Source organism: Hippoglossus stenolepis, chromosome 2 (genome assembly GCF_022539355.2).
Source record: "Hippoglossus stenolepis isolate QCI-W04-F060 chromosome 2, HSTE1.2, whole genome shotgun sequence".
Lineage (NCBI taxonomy): Eukaryota > Metazoa > Chordata > Actinopteri > Pleuronectiformes > Pleuronectidae > Hippoglossus > Hippoglossus stenolepis.
The window spans coordinates 13304075-13327343 of NC_061484.1; the positions used below are offsets into that span (position 1 = coordinate 13304075).

At 41.4% G+C, this 23269-nt stretch overlaps 1 protein-coding gene across 2 annotated transcripts; it reads right to left on the reverse strand.

Annotated features, from left to right (window-relative positions):
* Window positions 1–3786: 3786 nt before the first annotated feature.
* On the reverse strand, window positions 3787–22502 carry map2k7 (mitogen-activated protein kinase kinase 7). Of its 2 annotated transcripts, XM_035169177.2 has the most exons (12): window positions 22287–22502; window positions 19962–20009; window positions 16672–16816; window positions 15668–15734; window positions 14062–14175; window positions 12792–12911; window positions 12506–12613; window positions 12227–12406; window positions 11946–12026; window positions 11459–11601; window positions 11330–11375; window positions 3787–11223 (listed from the first exon to the last, which is right to left on the reverse strand). In XM_035169177.2, the coding sequence occupies exons 1-12, from the start codon at window positions 22408–22410 to the stop codon at window positions 11080–11082; spliced, it is 1320 nt and encodes a 439-aa protein (XP_035025068.1). In that variant the 5' UTR covers window positions 22411–22502; the 3' UTR covers window positions 3787–11079. The 2 variants fall into 2 exon arrangements, with proteins under 2 accessions (XP_035025068.1, XP_035025069.1); XM_035169178.2 differs by lacking the exon at window positions 19962–20009.
* Window positions 22503–23269: the final 767 nt, after the last annotated feature.

The following is a 23269-nucleotide window of genomic DNA, read 5'->3' on the forward strand; positions in this document are numbered from 1 at the left end:
ATATTTCTTGTTATGAAAGCTTTTACAAAATGATACATCGGCTCTTATTTACCCTGGACTAAACCTATTTATTTATTTATATAATTCTATCGTGTTCATTTTTTCTCTGTTATTGTTCCTTTGTTTTATTGTCATTCTTTGCTTGTGGTAGAGCACTTTGTCACATTGTTAAAAAAGTGCCATATAAATACATTTCTACTTCTTCTTCTTCTTTTTCTTCTTCTTCTTCTTCTTCTTCTTCTTCTTCTTCTTCTTCTTCTTCTACCTCTTCTTCATTTTATTATTGTTATTATAAAAGTAGGCCTTTAAAGCAGATAGGTTTATTTATTGTGTAGCTCTTGTGTCATTAAATAAATCATTTGGGATGAATATTTGTCACGCATTAGCCACAGCAATAAATGTCTTTGACTTTTTTCCATAGTGAGAGTGCCTTGATTAATTAAAATGTTTACATCAATAATTTTAAACATTTGAACACAAAATATCAAGAATGAGCTGTTGACCCAATGTCACTTTTACATGGAGTAATCTGTCAGAAAAGTCTCTTAGCATTTTTTTCCAGGCTGTACATGTGTCCCTGAAGGCAGCATTTACAATATGAATCAGAAAGAGCAAGAAGACTTTATTATTGAGATACATTTATAAAGTTCTGATGCCAGTAATGAATGTGCTGTCGACACGTGGAACAATATTCTCTATTTTAAATAGATTTATATATAGAAATAGAGCTACAACTTTTATATTTGAAATGTTTACTCCTACTACTATTCAGTATTTTCTAGTTTTCTGAAAATGGATAATAAAGTTTTGAATCTTGAATCAATCACTAAAGAAATTCAAGTAAAACTCATTGATTCCTCTGTTCTTAGTGAACTTTTTCCGATGAAAAAAACAGAACATATTTCATCTTTCTGACATTTCACAACCAAAACACTTAAGGGATTAATGAAAACAATAAACGGAGATAATAAAAATAGTCATTTATTGCAATGTTGTTCTGAATATCTGCACATAACCTGTAACTTGTCATTTCTACTTTCACATCTGGATACGTAGGTGGCTGTGTTCAGTCTCTAAGCTCTTTTTAACATGGCTTTAAAAATGTTTTCATTTATAAATCTAATAAAACCAAATAAACATTGACATGAGCTGCTCTACTCCTGTTCCTTAAAGTTTCTGAAAAATAATCCGCAGCCTCAGACAGAGGGAGTATGTTGAGATATGTTCATTGTTGTAGCTGCAACAGGAGCAGGGGTGTGGCACCGCTGATGTGTCCGAGGTGGAGATTTGACAAAAAGAAGTTGTGGAGACAGGAAGTAAATCTTAAGAGGATAAATCAACATGTTTATTTGCTGTCTGGGAAATGTTTTTGTATTTTATGTTTCAATTGTTTTATAGTTATCAATCAATGAGTGCAATTGCTGCACAACTACACTTCAGTATATAGACTCCAACTATTCTCCAGTGTTGTAATCTCTCTCTAAACACAAATCAAAACTTACAGAAGCAAAAGAGACCTAAGGAAATCTCCCAAACAAGGAGAGATGGATACCTGCACTCATCCACCAATGAGCTTTTGGTTTAATTTCCTACCATATATGGTCAGAGAGAGCCGACAGAGAGTAACAGATCTGCAGAGAAGAGAGGTGGAGGGAGGCGTGGACTTTTGTTGTGTTTTTTGTTTTTTTTGCTGAGGTGTAAAGTTTCTTTTCAAACCCTGTCATTACCCCCAGTCCTGTTGTAGATCCATCTCACTCACACACACACACACACACACACCAAATATGGGCTGCTCGAAATGTAGGAGCAGCGTGTTGCAGCATGAATGAAACAGAAGGACACACACACACACACACACACACACACACACACACACACACAGAGTTAACATTATAATGTGTAGTGGAGACACACTGCACTTTATGGTGTTGAATGATGTTTATGACTCTTATCAGCTCAAGTTTTATTTCTCCAGATACAAAAGCCTCATTTGTAAAAAAAACATTGATTCAGCCTCTTTCATTACGGACCAGAAAACTTCCTCAGTAGAATCTTTGACCACTTTTACACAGAGGGACCCGTTATACGTCATAAGGGGACTGTTGGGCCTTGGAAGAGGAATGAGCTCTACTGAGTGTCATTCTAGTGGTTTCGGTTTGGTGCAGTTGTGTTTTAACCTCATGTGTTTAAGCATTATTCCTCATTCTTATTTAAGTACTTCATTACATTTACACAGCTCAAGCTGTGGTGAACTTAAAATGAAATTCTCCTTCATACTGCGATGCATATTATTTCAGATAATTTACATCAACAGTAGTTACATCAACTCCCTCTTTCCTACTGAAAAATGCAGAATCTATAAAACATGTTTCACAGTGGAAGGTGTTAAACTTTTTATGCAGCGTCGACTCCCATCTTCCTGTTGGTTCATTTCTGCAGCCACAGGGCACAGACTGTTGTTACACCACTTCATGTAGAAGAAGGCAGCTTCCTGCAGCTGACTTCAGGACTCACACACCTCATAAAGGCCTCAGTGAAGGCTGATCCCATCTTTTTTCTTCTGCAACAGTGTGGATACCCTAACCGCCCCAAATATACCAGAGGAAGTGTTTGAGCTCATTTCAGATCTACATGCTCTGTTGTTGCATAAGGAGCTGCAGCAGAGTCATGTCTTGTCAAGTCATGTAGTTACATTTCAGTGAGGGGGAAAGTGCAGAGGCCACAGCAGAGGAGGAGGGATGGGACTGTGTGTGTGTGTGTGTGTGTGTGTGTGTGTGTGTGTGTGTGTGTGTGTGTGTGTGTGTGTGTGTGTGTGTGTGTGTGTGTGTGTGTGTGTGTGTGTGTGTGTGTGTGTGTGTGTGTTTATCCAGACGTGTTTGAGCACATCAGCCTAGTGTTGAACTGACATGGAGTAGATTCTTATCTTGTTAAGTGTCACCTATTTTAGACGAACGAGGCAGGTAGAAGATCAGGGACTCACACTCACAAACACACTGTTGCTTTTTGCAGATACAACCCAATCAATCTCCACTGGACGAGACATGAAGGATTATTTAACAGAAGTTCGGGAAATGTCAGATGTGAAAACACCAAACTGAAGGCGTCCGCCTCAGGTTACAAAAACAAACAGTGAGTGAAGGAGTGCTGCTCCCTCCTGTGGACAACACTGGAAACTACAAGCTGAGGTGTGAAGAATATTTGAGCTGCATATTCCATTTTTAGTGTTGTCAATCATTTGTATAAAACATTAGAGAAACTCTTCAAGTCAATAGTTTCTACACTTTTCACTTCAAAATTCCAGCAGGTTTTGATTAAGACAGAATTATCATAATCCGGTTTCATCTTTACTGTGCACTCAGCGAATAAAGCTTCATGAGGAGCAGCACCCAGTTCTTTTCTGATGTTTTTGGCCGTTAAGGATTTTCACAGGGGTGACTGCCCTCTCTCTGACTGGTGGAGGTTGTGCAGTCTGAGAGGAAACAACCATTCACACTCAAACCTAGGATTTAGAGTCTCCAGTTAACCTAACCTGCATGTGTTTGGACTGTGGGAGGACGCCGCAGTCCACGGGAAGACATTCAAACTCCAAACAGGAAGGCCCTGGCTGAACCGAGGTTCAAACCCACAACATACTAGCTGCACACCACTGCACCACTTTGTTTTATTAACACATTTATCAGATATTGTCAAATATCAGCTTACTGAAAACTGAACGATTCTTTTGTCCTGAGTTTTTCAGTCTTAATGAAACACCCAGTTGGAAAAGAAAGACCATGACCCATCAACTTTTTTATGAGTTTTTATTTACTTTATTTTTAAGTGTTTTGTTGTTTTTATTCTCCAAAAAATCCTGAGGTATTCACAATATAATGGCATTTATTCTGTTTGAAATGACACTGGGGGGGGAAATAAAATACAGCCAAAAACAAAACAATCAAACAAAATTCATAAAAGAAACGGGCAGTAAAGCTGTGTGGACTGATACAACCGTTGAGACAATATATCTGAGGTGACGTACGCACGAGAAGCCTTTTGGACTGCAACAGCGGTGAATGAAGTCGACCCCCCCCCCCACACCGCTAACTAGCAAATTCATGCAATCTAGACGGAGAACGACATGTTAAAATAACCAAGCAACAAACCTCAATGACACGTCAGAGCAGGTGAGCCCCACATCGCTAACAGAGGGAGTGCAGGTTAATAACAAGCCAATCAGTCCACTATCGTAGTAGTTATCATCAGCTCAAATACATTAAACCTTTTAAAAAAAATAAAAGAAATAAATATAGTCTGCTTTGTAGCCGGTATTCATTCATTACTGATTAAAAACCATCAAAGTTTCAAACAATACAGAGTTCAAACACACCGCGCTGTGGTTTGAAACCATCAGCGCTTTGTGTCAGACCATCTCAGAGGGTGATAATGGAAACGGTGCATCTTAATGTGAAGCAGGTTTCTATTCTCACCTGTTACTCTATAGAAAATATGTTAGTGTGATGACTTTGATTACATTTTGCTTCTCTGTACACAATGGTAAAATGTCAACCAGAGAGACCACTCCTCTACCGTGAGTCTTGTTTGCCCCCCACTTAAAAAAAGCAATACACATAAAAAACCAACCAAACAAACAAACAAAAAACAACATACAAATGACCAATAAATAAATATCAGTGAGAAAAATACACTGTTGAATCATTTTCTTGTTCTGTGCCACAGATCTATATGATTGATAAAATAACTGCTGTGACTAAGTCAATAAGGAAAACACCCGATATTCTCCTCTCTGCACAACAATCCCCCAAATCTGCAACACAAAACAAAAATGAAAATAACAAAATCAAACCCATCACAAGTGCAACATCAGTCACGACAGTCTCAGCATTAAGGAAATAAAAAAGCTCTGGTATTAGACCAATCAGCTCAATACTACAGCATCAGACAAACCAGAAAGAATAGAAAATAATAATTCTCAAAATAAAATCCAAAAAGCAGTGGGCAGGGATGAACGGAGGGGGAAAGCATAAAATAACAGCACACGATTTATGACCCTAACCGGGGTAACAAGAAATAAATTGATCATGATATCTGATCAAAAGGAAAACAATATATAATAATAATAATTATATAAAAAAAATAAAAAAATACTATTAGACTTTCAGTTCAGAGGTTATCTTTACGTGGCGGTTTAAATTCGGTGGAAAAACAGCGTAAAGTGAGAAAATGGTGATGCCACCCCGCCAGTGAAAGAAACCTTTAGACGCTCTCAGCTCTGTCTGGGATCACCCATTAATTTCTTTTTTCAATTTGGTGTCATCTTTGCCCTGAATAATAATAATAATAAAAAATTATAATAATAAAAACAGTTATAATAGTAATCATAAAACAAAAAAATCTACATAACAACAAACAAAATGAAAAGCTAATAATAATAATAATCACCATCAATAAAGACTTTTGGTAAACGAATAAACATCACACACACGCTCTCCGCTTGCTCACACTGCTAAATGAAAAGAAAGACACACGGCACATGAATGAGGGGAAAAAGGACATTTTTCAAACAAACACTGTCTGCTAATAAAGATACAGCTCCTCCTCTTCGTCATCTAGTAACGGGTCCAAAGTGAAAACAAATATAGCAAAATTTGACAGGAAAAAAAAGGCAAAAAAGTGTGTCTTTTCCTAAGAACACAATGAAGTCGACATTTTTGCAAAAAACTACAAACACAGACTATATGTGTAAAAATCATAAATAAGGATAAAGTTTTGTGCATCCCCGCCCCAACCGACCAAAACAAAACAACAACAAAATAGCAGTTACAGCATGACAATAACATGCAATCGATATACTTTACAGCATTGATCTGTATCTCCCAAAAAACTACAAACCCCAGTCTAACCCACATCCCTCCCCGACCCCAGTACAATCCTTAAGTATTTGTCAGTTCATTCAAAACATATCTCTCGCTCTGGCATTTCTCTGTGAGCTAGCTGTGGGCGGTGGGGGCAACAAAACCAAAACACGGCTTCGCTAATTGCGGTTTATCTGTGTATGTACAGGAGGCTTTTTTCCCCCATCCAGGCAAGCTGACATGGTTTGAATGACTGCATAGTGAAAATGATATTTGGTTTACTTACAGATGTGGTGACAACACACGCACACTCTCACACACACACACATTCTCGTTCTGTGCCAAGGCACAGCGCAGGTACACACTATGAACTAGCTGTTTTTATACACCGCTGGCCACACAGCAAGCTAATATACACAACAAGCCACTGTTGGCAGTAGCCAGCATTGCTGTGTAGAATGGGTTGACTTTGTACATTTGGTGTATGTGTGTAGACTGGTTATCAATTTGTTTCCTCACACAAGTCACATAGATGTGTCACAGGCACATCTGGGTTGATTGGTTTTACAGAGGTGTAGCGTGGCACCATCGCCCAGTCAGGTGTTTGGATGGAAACGCACGCTAGCAGCAAAGTCGAGTGAGCGTGTGCGTGTGTTAATAAAATACAACATCAGCTTAATAACAGAGAACCTCAACAGTGGGAGACTGGGTCCATCTTTGTGTCAGGACACTTTAGCCGAGACACACAGACAGAGACTGAACAGTGAACACTACAGTGAGAGTGGGTTGCACCGTCTCTTAGCATGATTAGAGTTAAAATTGCACCAATGATACAACCTCAGGCCGTGCTGCCAGCGCAGCACAGCTGATGGATGCTAAGCACCAGATCCAGATTTATATAACAGTTTGAATTAGAGGAGGCTGAGCAGTGAGCTGTCACTGTCAGCCCCTGTTAGATGGAGAGTTTAAGAGAGCAGAGCAGCCCCGATCACTGCTGAAGGTAAACCGTGGCTTTAGATCAGGTCCAGGGTCACAGCCTGGCCTCCAGATTAAACCAGTCAAAGGCTGAGCTAACGGAGTTGCGCCAACTCTCTGTCCCATCTGCTCAGGGGCCTGTATCACGAAGCTGCATGAGCTATGTGTGGTTTTTAGGGGTAAATCTCCGTGGTAACAGAGAGCGCTATCGGAGCAGGTTAACTTTAACAGGTTAACAGACTGCCCAATCATCAGAGATATATCTGGGAAATGTAGGATCAAGTGATTTTGGAGCTTGACCCATCTTAGGGACTTACAGTCAAAGTGTCTCTGCCTGTAAAGCTTCAAATGGGGCCATTGTAAAAAAGAATCTGTCTTTTAGGGACAGAAAATATTGAATTGCCAGAGTTGCTCTCTAAAAAGAGTGTGATGATATCGTATAGTAGTTTTTTTCTGATTCTATAACATTTGATTGGCTTGTAGCTGAGCACTCCTAAAAGAGAGCTAGCCTAACATCCGGGCGGCACTGGGAGCGTGTTCGCTGTGAAGCTGCTACATGAGGTTTCTGGTATGTTTCTGTATTTGGCTATATACACACACAACTAAATGCCAGGACACTACGGTTTGAGGCTGTGCATCCTCCAGTCCTGCACTAACAATAAAAACCTTGTTAAATCAGATGAATTGATTCAGTCATATGCTTGAGTGCTTTCCTTTTCAACAGGCACAGGAAGTGTTGCAAATATTATTGTTTGTGACATAAACATTGAAACTGTGGTGAAAAGATCATTTTGCTGTGAACCGTGCATGGTATGTGGAGACAATAGAGAAGACTGACTCTCTAGAAGAGCAGCGTGTCTCGGGTGCGTCTCACGCCGGCAACGAGGTTGCTCTAACCTGATAACAAAGCAAGATGCTCTGTGACGTGCACGTGTCGCTCACGCATCCAGTGTGGCCCGGGTGCTAGTCTAGTCTTACTTCCTGACACAGGTCAGTGGCTAGTATCACTCACTGAGCAGAGAGATGAGTTGGCTGCTTTTATTGCTTGGCCCTTGGCGTGTGTTAGCGCTCCAGTCTCCCCCTGTACAGTATATGACACAGACACACAGACACACACACACACACACACACACACACAGTACTGCTATACTACAGCACCCCCACCCCCCCCTCTCCCACTAGCTATAGAGAGATTTCATATATATAATCATAGCTGAGAGTAATCAATTATAATGTCAATAACAATAGTCATAACAATAACAACAACGCTTTCGTATTTTTGTTGAGTTGTGGACACCTTTGGTGTGAACTGTCAAGGTTGTCAAGCTTGCAGGCGACCTGTGGACAGACAGAGGGATGGATGGACTTGACAGAGCATCCGGACAGACAGACATCCCCTCTAATCATATCTACACTGTACAGACATGTAGCGTGACGATGGGATACAGACAATCAACTACTACCATGACACACAAAGCTACATCTGAGGTGAGGTGTGTGTTTATAATGTGTGTGTTAGTTTGTCTTGTGAAGCTAACCTCCCAGCACTTTCTCTTCTAATCCATCTCACAACCTCTCACTTGCCCTCTTCACACTTGCTCTTCAGTATTTGGTAACACGTGTAGACTTTGCATTATTTCATTTATTTGGCTTGAAAGAAAAATTTATAAAGTATTTATGCTTTGGGGAAAAGAGGTGACAGCAGCGTCTAAAGCAATAAAACATAGCAGCAGTAGCAATGTAATAAATAAAATTGTTTCAACAGAACATCATAAACACAAGAAGGTAACTTACTCACTAGCATCAAAATTGGTAGGTTGGTGTAACACAATGAAAGCTTTTTACAAAATCCAGCTGGCCTCAGAGCTCAGCCGCCCTGTGAAACTCAGCCTGATGTTTTCCTTCCCCGTTTCCTGTCTCCATTTTCAAACTCTTACTTCCTGTCTTCCAACTCCAGCCTGTTTCAGACTTTTCTTTAACATCCCTTTCCACTTTCGTAATACTCCCCATCTTCCTTCTCACCTCACTCTGTCCTCTCCGCTCGTTTTCCTGTCCTTTCATTTCCACTCATCTCTTCTGCCATCTTGACAACATTCCTGCATCTCTCATCCTCTCTCTGTCACTTTACAGTTTCCTGTCTCGATCAACGGCGCTCCTCAGGTCTCTGTGTGTGGCAGTGATTTGGTTTGGTGCATGATGGGGGGGTAGGAGGTTGGAGTCTGCACATTTAGCAGGCTTTGGCTATGGCCCTGTACCAGGGGAGGCAGTAGGACTCTAGTCAGTCAGTCTCTGTAAACCAGTGCTCTGAAGTTACGTTAACCAGTTCAGTTCAATTCTTCAGATTCAGTGTCCATGCCAGAGTCAAGTACACTATGCTAAATCTGAGAGCTGTAAATCTCAGCTAATAGTAGGTATGTATCCATAGCTTGATCAATCAGTTTAGGTGATCAACAGAAAACTGAAATTATTTTGATAACAATTACCTCCACCCAGTCCATTTGTTTGTTGGTTATCTTGTTTGTTAATGAGCAAGTTTACACAAAATAACTGATTGGATTTCTGATCGTTTGTCCAGGGGGAGAAACAACAAACAAACAATTATGACCCTGAGAATCTGTAGAACTTTACATTTTTAACTATTTTCCAACACTAAGAAAAAGAGAGGGAAAACAAACCATAGGCCTACAGTGAGAGACTGACACACACAAGAAACTCAGGGAAAGGATAAAACAAAAAAACCCATGATAAATTGGTGGTGTTTAACAATCAATTCTTAACCTGGGCCGGTTAACTGAATCCCCTGCTCTGCAAAAAACACCAAAATATTCTGTCTCAGACTGTGTCTGTGAGGTTGCATAATGTCAGGTCTAAATCTCTCGGCCTCCACCAGCAACAAGCTACGCGCAGCCTTTGGTCTGAAAACACTGTGGAGCAGTACAATACTCTAAACAGCAGAGGCAGGCAGAGAGGTGGACAAAGAGGAAGAGGTAGACAAACAGGGAGTGAAGTCAAGAAATACTCCACAGGTTATAAGATCTGCTCCATTTAGATCCTTTGTACAAGATACGCTCTTGTCCGAATGCCTTCTCAATCAAAATGCACTTCTACACTACCTCCAACCTCTCTCTACTTTCTTGCACCAGTAACAAATATTCATTCCTTCAAATGGTAATCGACGAGCGTACATCTCCCACCCTCATTTTTTTCTCCAGCACTTCTAAAAAGAGTTGGACTCTACCCTCTCCACATCCTCTTCTCTCTTTTAAATATCCCTCCATATCTCTTTAAGTTCTTCTAACTCACAAACGAACACAAAGCAAAACTGGAATGCAACACTAATTTTTTTGTGAGTCTTTTTCGTTGTGTTTTTTCCAATTATGCAGCTAAATACAATGATGATGATTCTAAACATCTTTCATAGCACAGTTAATAAGAATTACTATTGTTATGTGTTAAAAATGAGCCTACAGGTGAATGTGTTAGGGCTGTAGTGTGAAGATGAATAAATGACTAGCAAATATAATCTTATAAAAACAACCAGTGACTGTGTCAGGATATCTCTCACACACGCACACACACATACATGGAAATGCTCACTCACAGACACAAACACACACAGATACAGCCTGAGAGTGTGTGATAGTAGAAACACCTGAAGAGCCATAATTGCACTGCGGTGTCCTCCTTAACGTTTATGTACAAGAGTGACCCGTGAGTGCTAATGTAGCAGATGCTTTGTTCCAGTGTGTAGAGACTACGCTGTTTACTAATCCAATGGCTTGGATCAATGCTGGAGACAGACGTGTAGGTGACAGACTAATGACAAGTGTAGGAAATGTATAAACACATAAAAGACACACACATGTTTGCATTTAAGTGTGTGTGTGTGTGAGAGACATAGTGTAACGAGACGTAACAGTGGGTACATAAAAGAAGCTAACTACAGTGTCGGGCCCTTTTCTGCTCCCTCCTCCCCGTGTCTGCCTGTCCAGATATGATGTCGTTACAAAGAGAACCACCTGTGTCGTCTATCCATCCTTCATTCCATCTCTTTGTCCATCTGTCCATCCAGAGTCCTCCGTTGCTTCCTCCTCTTCTCCAGGCTCTCCGGTGGACAGATGGACTGGTGGGCTGGGTCTAACGCTAGGCTTAGCTGATGACGCTGGACTAGACTAGGACAGACTTGAGTCTGGGCTTGGCAAAGCTAAAGCTAGGCTAGACTAGCGTATGGCTAAGCTAACGTCGGGCTAGGCTACCTACTGAAGAGCGAGTGGAGCTGGTGTTGATGGCTGTAACACTGGCTGCTGCGAGGCGACTCGGTGCACTCCATCACCGTCTGAAACCAACCAGCCACGTCCACCTCCAGCACCTCGTAACGCTGGATGAAACTCAGCTCCTGGACAAGGGAGACAGACAAAGAGTGACACAGACGGTTTAGTTAAAGTGGAGCCTCGAGTAAATCTGGTTATTCTGGAAATTGCTCACTCTGACTGGTGACTTACCAGCAGCTGGTGATATTTTGGCCTTTTTCTGTGATCCTTTGTGAGGCTGTGGATGGACATACACATCAAGCGAGGCGGCAAAAAATACATTTTAAAAATGATCAGCTTTAAGGATAGTTTTGGACTCACCAGTCTTTGACGAAGGCCTGGAAGTCGAGGGAGAAGCCCATGCCGAGAGGCAGCAGAGGAGGATCTTCCTGCAGCACTTTGGTCAGAACCTCGAAGTCTGTCTTGCAGTTCTTGTAGGGAAACTGTCCTGTAGCCAGCTCCACCTACAGCACACAAGGAACCATTAACATCCACTTCTGCTGACAACAAATGCTTGGCTTTTTTGTAAAGAGATTCTGTTTAAATAAACCACACAAAAAGTTACTTTTTACTTGATGAACATATATTTTGGTTTTGTCAATTGTTTGATGAAATAAAGTATCTCACTTTCATGTTCAAACTGCTGTTTTTTAAACCATTGACTGAAACACAGTTATTCTAGTTGCTAGTTTATTTCCTGTGGTCCTATAGTTATTGGAATTATTAAATCGAATAAGTGCTTATTATTGACCTAATATTCACATTTAAGCACTTTTTCTATATGGTAATAAAATGATGGTAGATTTACCAGAGAGATGCCAAGACTCCACACATCTGCTCGGATGTCATAGTCAGGTTTGGTTGGATCTGGAGGGTCTATTCTCTCTGGCTGCAGGTATAAAAAAAAAAAGACAGGCAACATTATTTTTTCAGTAAATCTGTGTCTGTATCATGTGCAATCTATAAATATAAAAAACATTTGTAAGGCTAAAAACACAAACACATATGAAATACATTTCTATGTCTATGCAAGTCTTTAGTGAGCTTGTAGGAGTGTTTTGAATGTATTGTGTGGGGGTTTTCACTCACCGCCATGTAGGCGGCACAGCCAGCACTGCGGGTCTTGGCCTTGGAGTCGACGAGGCGTCCACTGATGCCGAAATCACAAAGTTTGATCTGACCTTTATCATCCAGCAGGATGTTGGAGGGTTTGACGTCCCGGTGAATGACACCGTGTTTCTCTTTTAGGTACTGTAACGCTTTTACTATCTGGAGCAGAAACACACACAAGATTAAACATTAACAATAAAACACTCGAGTGAGCAGTGTGACACTTTCCCCATCTCTATACGAGTTTCTTCCACTTACTGCAACTGTCATCTTTCCTAGAATTCGCTCTGGGATGGGGCCCTGGATTCTCTTCTTCAGCTTCTCCGCACATGTTCCCATTAGCTCCATGGCAATGAAAACATCCGTCTGAACATGCACACAAACACACATACACATGTCCATCATTTACCAGGTCAGGAGGGGAGTTTACTGAGTTATAAGTGTTGTGTAAATTGTATACATGTGCTGCAGTTTCTTTGTCTGTAGCTGTGACTTTAGTTTATTGTTAAGCATACAGACAGTAATGTATTTTGGGGACACCTACGTTGGTAACTATGGCGCCGTAGCATTGGATGATATAAGGGCAGTCGTGACTTTTCAGCACCACGTCCAGGTCCATCAGAATCCTCTTGTTCTCATCTCTGTTTCCTGTACGACGCATTTGCTGGTGACACACACACACACACATTAGGAAAACACAAAACATAGACCCCAGCAGTGAACTGACAGCTAAATTGTTAAATGGCTTGGACGGCTACAATTAAGTCAACTCTTAAATAGGAGGGTTGTTATGTGGGGTTATTAGTGCTGCTGTGTTTGTAAACCAGTCACAATTAAAGCACAACAGAAAATGAGAGCGTGTGACTACGACGGGATGAGCATCGCGCTCCTACCGTGTTTGGATCACACTGACTGAAGGTCCCTGTAGGGACATTTTTGGCTACCTCTTCAAAACAAAGCTCACTGTAGTACTCTAGTACTCAAACTATTCTCTGAAATTTATCTGAAAAACACTGTTCTGATCAGAACCTGTTAACAACCCATCTCAATTATATTACTATAGGTGATATACTTTTTATGTAATATTGTCATCATTCCTCGGGTCGTGTCCTATCTCTCTCTGGGTTACGAACAAATTCAATACATGTTTTAAACTAACTGTGTTACCAATCATTTAATTGGTGATGTATCTCATATTCCTCAGGTTATAATTTTCATCTTTAACTGTTTCCCATTTGTGTGTATTCATGATCCCAGGATGACTGAAGCTAATGGGAATTCATTTAACAATAAACAATCAACTTAAAATGAAAACATTTCCCTGGAGTGCAGAGAATTAATTCCACAGTAAAGAGCTTGACTCATATCAGCAACATCTTAATGTGTATTTGTGACAACCAGCCTGTAGATTTCTGTCTGATTCTTTTCAGCCACACCGGCTCTGTGTTACATTAGCAGAATCCAATCAAGACAAAATATAAAAAGTGGGAGTGCTGGAGAACAACAGAGCATCTGTTCTTCAGCAGCACCATCTATTATGTTGTTCAGAGTTGTTTTGCCAATATCTTTGTTAGGTGTAAAACAAGCGAAATTATAGGTTTGCAGCTGATTTCGTTGTGGTGACTGATGCTCAGCAGCTGTTCTTGAACATGCCAACGGTTTGTTCCATCTAACTTCCTCTGTCATCACTTGAAATAATACATCTGACATAATTACCAACTAAGGAGCCATCATCAGCTTTTGAAGCTGGATCCTGTGCACACTGTACACTGGTTTGTTAACAATGAAAACAGGCAAGAGCAGGTGGGTCTTACTTTGACAGCGATGACATGGCCCGTCTTCTTGAATCGTACTTTGAAAACCTGTCCGCAGGTCCCACTGCCGATCTCCCCCTCACTAATCAGGTCTGTCACCTCGGCTGGATACCGCTGTGGATGCACAAACACAACAAAACATGATTATAGATCCTGCTCAAAATATTTTTACTGACAACAAAGGCCATTCTGATCTGGTATTAATATCCTTCCTGAGAAATCCGATCACAAGTGGACAGCGTTAAGTATGTATGTTCCCACCTGCCATTAAAATGCATCCTGAATGTGTCTCCTGTGACTACTTGTGATGAATGTTTGATTTTTTCCATTGTGAAACTGCAGGGGGTCAGATGATGCCAGCTGAGTAGGTGGTCATTCATATGTGGCCCAGGACCCAAAAAGAACTTGGCGACATGCGTCCCACACCACCTCCCAATGTTGTACCAGTGATCTGATCTCAGGATGCAATGAGGACACATTTGAGTGCATCCAGACCTGAACAGGTCTGGATGCACTCAAAGCTGACCACTTGTGATAGGATTACTCAGGACAGATGTTAACACCAGGTCTGAGCAGGGTCACAGTCAACTGCTTGGTGTTTCTTTGCAAAACACTTCAAGCTGAAAATTGTGCAGAGAGACCAATTCTGACTTTCTGCATCGTAAGGCAACGATAAAACCCTCTGGGTAACTCAGTAAAACATGTTTTGATGTGTAATTAAGATGCTGCCCCACGGGCCATGACTCAGAATACCAGCACTAAGTGGGAAGATGCATCATTTTCCATGCTTTACTAACAACAAATCATCGGTGATTCAGATACTGTGAGTGACATCTCGCTGACAACATTATGTAGCAACCCCCTCAGCTAATGAGAGGAAGTGAAAACTATCTGGAGTGCAGCGATGAGTCACATACTTTTCTCAATCTCCAAACCCCGACTGGCCTTGACTAGGTTACTGAACCTGAAGGCTGAAAGAGATAAAAACTAAACTACTAAATGAGGCCATTGCAGTCAATCTCCTTGATTATATCTCGTTCAAAGAGGGAAAAAATGCAAGGAGGAGGCTGTTGTTCTTCTGTTTGAGAAACCCTCAAGGACACTTGGGGTTTGGATGTTTGCTCTGACAGTGTTTTAACCTTGGCCTATTCAAACAATGGTCTCTGAGCTCACTACACAAACATAAGTCAGAAACATCAGCAGCTGACAAGAAATGTGTGAATGTGTCATGTCCTAACAAACCTGTTAAGTGTTAATGTTTGTCCCCAGTCTCAAGATAACACCAAAGCCAGTATTGTTTTAATTTCTCATTTATATCTTATCTATCTCGTAAGTACCTCCGCCAAGGAGGTGGGGTTTTCGTTGGAACATAATTTAATTTTCTGTGACACAGGATCAAGCGTTTTCAGGATTTGCCTTAACAGACAATTCTTAGTATGATAAGTATTTATTTGTTTTGAATATTTTTGTCTTTTCATTGGATTTGTTCACAATGAGGAAAATAAAGAATATCAACAAACGTATGAACTAACATCCAGGTTTTTAGGTGCAGAGGATTTGAAATTCCAGACCTGAAAAACTTAACGTGTCTGTGTGCACAACTCACCTGACCGTCAATCTTCAGATAACCAGTCTGTTTCATGATCTCCTGCAGTTTCTGATTAATCTCTGCACTGTTAGGACACAAGAAGACACAATGTCACGTGACTCGAATGCATTATGAGGTATGGTTTAGTGTGAAACACCCACAGCGAGATGAGATAATTCTGACTCACAAATGGATGCTGTGGGTTTCTGTGCATCTCTTCAACCCTACTCTCTCCATGTGGATCCATTCGGTGTAAAATAACCTGCTCTAGTTTAAATGATCCCTCATCCTGCTCAGTCCTCAAAACAGAGCTGCTTTCAGACAAGCACATAAGTCTGTACATTTTCCTGAAAATATCTGTATGTAAGAACGTAGTCAGTTGTTTTGGCCATAATCAGGAACTTTTCCAGCCAGTAAAAGGTCAGAGTGAGTCCATGAGAGAATGCGGGAGGAAAATGTCTAGAAAATTCCCATCGAGCGAGTGGGCGTATCAATGACTTATCACACGATGGACTCAAACTGGAGGCGGGAGCCGATGAGCTATAAACAAAAAACACTGCAATTTCCACAGCATAATTTATACGCCATGTCAGGCCTCCTGCATTCTCTAACAAGACGCCCCCTCTCTTGAATGTTCCTGATCGATCTCCTGCTGCGCGCAACACATATGTGAAAGGCAAATGTTCGGACACTATTTCCTGGAATTCACATCTGAAAACAGTTAAATTGTTTTGTCTCCATGTTAAAAAACATTCTTCTCCACTGTACTTAAAAAACGTTTATGACCACAAATCCCTTAATTTTACTTATTATTTAGCTAACAATCCCAGAAAGGTTTTTATTTATTCCCAAAAAAATTTTAATCAAAAATGTTACCACCCTCTTACAAAAGCAGTAAGTCATTCAATTCTATGATTCTACACTTTTTTCCAACAACAAAATCCTTGTGGCTGTTCCAGCATTACAGTGAATGCAGTTTCTCATTACTTATTTCTGACATGGACATCAGCATTTCGACATACTTCTCTAGACTCTTCTGTAGGCCGTACGGGGGTGTGGGCAGGGTGAGCATGTGTCGCGGGCGGCTGGGGTAGGGGTGGTGCTGAGGCGAGCTCTCTGAAGACGATGACCGGCTGCCTCCGTCGTTGGCCAGTGGCAGCTGGAGCGCTGGGTAGGGGGGGCGGGGGGGAGACACGAAACATTAGAGAGAGACAGGAGAGCAGAGGGCAGAGTGGTGTGTTCTACACCAGAGGCCAGCATGCCAGAGGGTATAAGATGGCTTTGTTCATTCATGCATTTACTGACTATCTTATTTTAGTGATTGTATGCAAACAGACAGAGGTAGTGACAATGTATTATTATTTGTGAACTATCTGCTTTAACTTTTTGTGCATCAGTTCCACTTCAATTGTTTCTCACAGTAAAAGTCTGAAGAGAAATGAACGTGATCCACGACATCCTGTGTAGAACTCACTCAAAATTATTTCCCATGAGACAAGAGAAAAACTGGCCTTGGCAAGGTCAGGGAATTCTTTCACTGCAACACTGCTGTCTAGGCCCTGCACAGTATTTTAGCAGCATATTAACTTGTTGGTTTTCTCTGCCCTCAAGGTTACAGCATTGTTTTATTTCCCCTGATGTCCCAACCCACCGCTAAGAAAACAGGACGGTTATCTCAAAAAGCAACACCATTTGCAGTCAGAGAGACGGCACAGGGTTAGCACACAGCTTGGGGGGGATGTGGGTGTCCACAGGTTATTTTTAGTAAAAATATGGTTTAATTTTTAGTTAATAGTTTGTGAGGTTACACATAATGATGTCATAACTCGTTGTAAAAGAAAACTGTAAATGGGCACAACTATGAGACTACAGTGGATCGGAGTTGAACCAAGAAGTGTAATTTTTACTATGGACGGTTTGGCAAATAATTGTACTGCTCAGCTTCCCTTCAAAATACACTTGGCTAACCTCAGTGTCTTTTTTACAACATGTAACAGCTTGCCTTTGTTGCACCACATCTTTTCATAGACAATCAAAACTTAAATCAAAACGATCAAAGAAAATGAAACTGAAATTATAATAAACTGTAATCTGCTGTCAAAGAAAGCCACACGGCCTTACCAAGACACATAGGACTTTATGACACTGTATGGCAAATCGACGGCTCACAAAAGACTGGCACTGAAAATGCCAACAGAAGTCATATGCTTCTGGCCTCTTTAAACGTAGGTGTAAATCATGAGCATCAGAGGACATGTGTTGACCTTGAAACATCAGGCGTGTGTGTGCAGGCACTGGCTCATTTTAAATCAACTTCTCACACAGAGGGTTAGCAGCTATGATGATCAATTACTGACACTGCGTCAATTAAGCTTCAGATCCCTGATTACTTAAGAGTTTAACTCCATACTAATCATCAGTGTCACATCAGCAACTTTTAAAAATGCTCAAAACCAGTTTGAAAAACGTTTCAAGGACCACATAAGTGTTGCTATTATCAGACTTCTGATTGTTTTTGTGGTTCCAGGCTGGCAGCTCCACTGAGACTGTTTGGATCCATGAGTCACCTGTGGATGGACCAGCCTGTAAATGGAGAATCGGTTAGTGAAGGGGACAAGGGGTTAGTGGAGAGAGGAAGGAAGACTCAGGCAGTCGTTGGCACAGATCATATCTCCACAGTTCGGCTGGCTCCAGATGGACGGATGAGAGGATAGACGGGCAGACAGCGAGAAGACGGGGAGACACATAAACACACAAGATATTCACAGGCACTGCCGCACCACCTCCTGCTTGCTGAGTGACGCTGGTAGAGGAAGGAGCAGCGAGGGGATGCCAGGAGATGAATAACAGACAAATAATATCAAACAGTCAGATGTGAGAGAGGAAAGGAGAGGAGAAATCCAGCCAAGACTACATAGCAAAGACTAAGCTGGAAGTCAGACAGTCAGTCAGACGGTCAGACTCGGACAGGAAGTCAAATCTTCAGGCGCCACACAGAGAAAACAGAGAGAGAAGCCCGAGTGTTCACAGCACTCCTGCAGACAGACCAGTGGAGAAGCTGGATTAGAGACTGTTTCAAACAAAAACACAACCCATAACATTGTGCCGTGCAGAAAAGCCACATGCACCGTGATTCTCTGCCTCCAGCAATACAAAGGTTAATGATCTGACACATGTCAACACACGCACATATACACTGTGAAGATCAACACACACCAACACTGCCCTGCCACTGGCAAAGACACACACAGCCAGAGAGAGAGATTGAGAGAGAGAGAGAGAGAGAGAGAGAGAGAGAGAGAGAGAGAGAGAGAGAGAGAGGAGTAGGGATGGAAAGATGGAGAGAGGATGTGATTTGGGAGGAGGTGTGAATAACTGCGCGGCTAAAATATTAGCATCTGGTCATGGACTGGACCTGATTCACAAACATGGATTAAACTTGTGCCCCTGAGCAGTAAAAGTAAAAGGACAAATAATTATTTTGACACTTAGTTTCTCTTTCTAAGACTTAAAATGATGCACCGAATGTTAGGAATTCTCATAATAATGTTAAAAATCAAGCAGGATTCCCACTCTTTTAAAGATATAACATATTTTCCACAAGTTTTTCCTGACACTTCTGGACAGCGGTTGGTCATAAACGGTCATATAGTTTAACGGTAGGTCTAGTATTAACACATTCAACCCTATTTTGATTTTTTACTTTTTCAACAATGCAGGGTTCATGTAATTGAGGCAGGAAGTGTCTCAACTGCAGGCGATGTCTACATCCATCACATAACTCTACAATAAGGTTGTGTGATCTCCTTACGTTGGTTGTAAACATGTTTTTGTTACTTGAAAGACTTGTAACTGAAGTGTGGCCAAACAATATCTTATTCGCAGAGACGTTTACATAGGTCCATTTACATATGGAACTAAAGTACAATACAACTTTTTCCAGGATATTTGGTCATTTTAATCAATTTCAAACTTGTTTCCAAGACTGGGAAAGAACTCCCTATAATTCCAGGTTTTCCAGGATGCGTGGGGACCCTGACAAGCATAATTACAATCAGTGAAGAAGTTCTAGTGAGAGTCTTTCCGGCAATTTGGAGCAAAACAAATGTAACTAAATCGGTGAGAATGTAAAGAACTGCCTGTGTTTTTGATATATTCAGTGACAAACACTGAGGGTTATGGGTGGTATAAGTAAAAAGACTGAGGGAGGAGGGTATCAGAGGTGAAACAGGGGACACAGGTGGTCGGGGAGAGTTGGTTGTGGTGGGGGAGAGAAGTGCAGTGGCAGAGAGAGCGATGGATTGAATGATACCTGCACGCTGGGAAGGGGCTGGAGCAGGACTGAGCTGGATCACGATGACTAGACAGAAGAAAGAAAATATACACACACACGCACATTACTGCACTGTACTACAGAGACGATCACACGTGTGCACACACTCCACCATCATTGCAAAAAAAACAACAACACACAAGCTTTCAGACTTCTATAAATCACACAAATTTGAGCAGTGAATAAAGTATAATTCTGGCGTTACTCTCTTTTTCTCTTATTGTTTGCAAATCCTATGGGAAGACCAAAATCAATGCTTTAGTAGGTGTCTCAGTACCTTCCAGCCTTCCTACCCTGCCTGTGGCACTCGGCCCCAAGCTCACTGGTTCCTACTGAAGTCATTAATCTTTAAAAACAGGTAAGAAACATATCGTTTGTCCTGTAGACCGCTAGAGACTGTGGTTTTTACTCAAACACGAGTGAAGATTTCTTGGGGGCTATTGTCAATTGCATTTGTTGCTCTGGTGGGTATTTATGGCAGTAGGATGGTGTATATGTTTTCCCTAGATATTTTATGTCCAGACAACATTTTGGCAAATCTCTATTAACAGCTGTCTGCATATGAATGAAGATAAATTCAAAAGCTGATATTCGATGCATTTCGGTCAATGTGTTCTGCCTCTTTTGCTTTCCACTTGGACAGTTTACCTGCCGGAAACCAAAGTCTGCTCAAATGTGATTGGTCAAACTAGAAACAGAGAAAGCTTCCTCCCACAAAATCTTGATCCTCCCTCGCCTACAGATTCTGCATATTCATGCAGAGATTATCAAATAACTCATGTAATCATCAGATTTTTTGGAATCTTTTGCTGCTTATCAAGAGTTTGTCATTTTCTGCTGACAAAGAGATTAAAACCACGACCTTCACTCGGGAGCAAAAGTCAGTCTTTGAAACTTAAAAGAATGAATAATGTTACATTTATCGTGACAATTACCGATATCAACTGACAAATGTTTTTATCTTATCCAGCTCTAATGAAAGCACAGATTCACCCAGTGCAGCAGTGTGGCGCACTGGTGTGTTTGTAACAGGGATGTCTCTATTTTTCCCAGATTTATAATGTTATTAATTACATTGGACTTAGTGGAGCAGTAATCTGCAGGGTGAATTGAGGGGAGGGATATGTGCTGCACTAAATATTGAGTCAGCATTCGGCTGTGAGCGAATGAAGGCAGCGAATGTTTCGTTTTTGGTCCATCAGTTCATCCGTTGAGTCTATTCTTGGCTTCTGTTGGCAATAAGAGAGAGAGAGAGAGAGAGAGAGAGAATAACGCCAACCTTACATTTCACTCATCCACACTTTCATTCTCACATGCAGCTAATGTGACCTCTCAATACAGTACATTTAAAAAGACCATGAGGGGAGGAGAACGAAGCATGTTTGAGGGAAATGTCTCTCAAACCTCACATGGATGAGAGAGATGATCTGTGGGAAAGAATGATCGGTGTTCATCAGTGACATTATTGTGCAGATACAATATCACAGGCTGCTAATAACAGTTAAGATGTGTGTGTCTCCATCAACAGTGTTTGTCTGCATGTCCCTGAGAGGCTTCCCTGCTGAACTGTACCTCTGAGTTCTCTCCTCTCACACGGTTCCAGCGTTACCGCTTCACCACTTCCTTTAACACTGAATCCCATGAGAGCTGCGAGGGGCTTTATTCAGAGAGTCGTGTTCGCTGGAAACCGTGTTTACAACGTCGCACCAGCCGACGCTGATGTTTGACGTTAGCTAAACGTTAGATGCGGTAGCTGCTGCCACAAATTAGCGTCTTGTTCGTTAAGGGTCAGAACCGGCAGGAAAAAAACCGGACTGCCGCCAACAGCCATGAACAGACACACCACGTAATACTTGTAGGACACTGTGGAGACGCCTGGGCGGAATGGCACCTCTGTCCTGTCCACATCCACAGTGTAGGGACACCATGCAATGTTCAGACTGACGCTGGGCCTGCCACCGACTATCACTCAGGGTGCTAGCCCGTTAGCCTAGCATGTTTGACAGCCCTGAATCAAAACAGATTTCGGGACGTGACTGGCAGCAACATATTTCATGACAGCTCGCCGGGGGTTTTCGTTTTTGTTTGCACCTCTGCGCGAAACGTCCCTCTGGTTAATTACGGGATTTAACCCCCCAAAGAAATGTAGCGACCCAGTCGGTGTTTGTTTATGTAGCTAGCCTGTTAGCAGGTAGTAGCTAGGAGCACCCCGCACTCCCTCCCCTCCCTCCCTCCGCCTCTGCGATCTTTCCCCGGCTATTCTGGCCGTTACCGACTCCCCGGTCCGCCCCGGTGGACACTCACTGGGCCTGGGACGTGACCGCTGCGGGCTCATGTCGATGTTCAGGTCGATCCTCCGGCGAGCTTCTTCATTCTCCAGCTTGAGCTTCTCCTCGATTCGCGACAGCCTCTGCTCCAGCGACGACATCTTGAAAAATTGAGCACCATGTAGTTCCCAGCAGAGTCTCTACTCCCCCCTCTCTCTCTCTCTACTCCCCCTCTCTCTCCCTGTGGCAGGCAGGGCACGCACACACACGCACACGCGCACACGCACTGCAGTATTGTCACACCTCTGTCCTCACGCACCTTTATTACTCCATATTACACAGTCATTCCTATACAGTCAATAACAGCTTATAGTCGCGTCTTATATATCATAATAGACATGTGTGTTGTATATGATGTTAGTCATGTTGTGTTACATATGATAATAGATATGTTTATTATATTTGATAATAGTTGTTATATATGATAATAGTCTTGTATTATATGATAATAGATGTGTATTATATGATAAGTCATGTTGTGCTACATATGATAATAGTCCTGTGTTATATATGATAATAGATATGTATATTCTATATAATTATAGTCATGATATATTTAAGTCATGTTACATATGATAAGTCATGTGTAATACTGTATATGATAATTGTCATGTGTTATACGCAATAGTCCTGTGTTGTATATGATAATAGCCGTGTTATATATTATAATAGACATGTCTTATATGATAATAGTCAGGTGTTATACTTTATAATTGTCGTGTTATACATTATAGTCCTGTATAATATATGATAATGGTTGTGTGTTATATATGACAAAAGTCATGTGTTATGATAATAATTGTATGTTATATATGATAATAGTCATGTTATATTTGATAATATTTAATATGATAATGTTTGGTGTTTGTTAAATCAAGTATCTATTCATAAATTGAATTTAAAAAAACGGTTATGTACATAATCTCCAGCCCCAGGTGCTCTCATGTCCCCTGCTGAGAT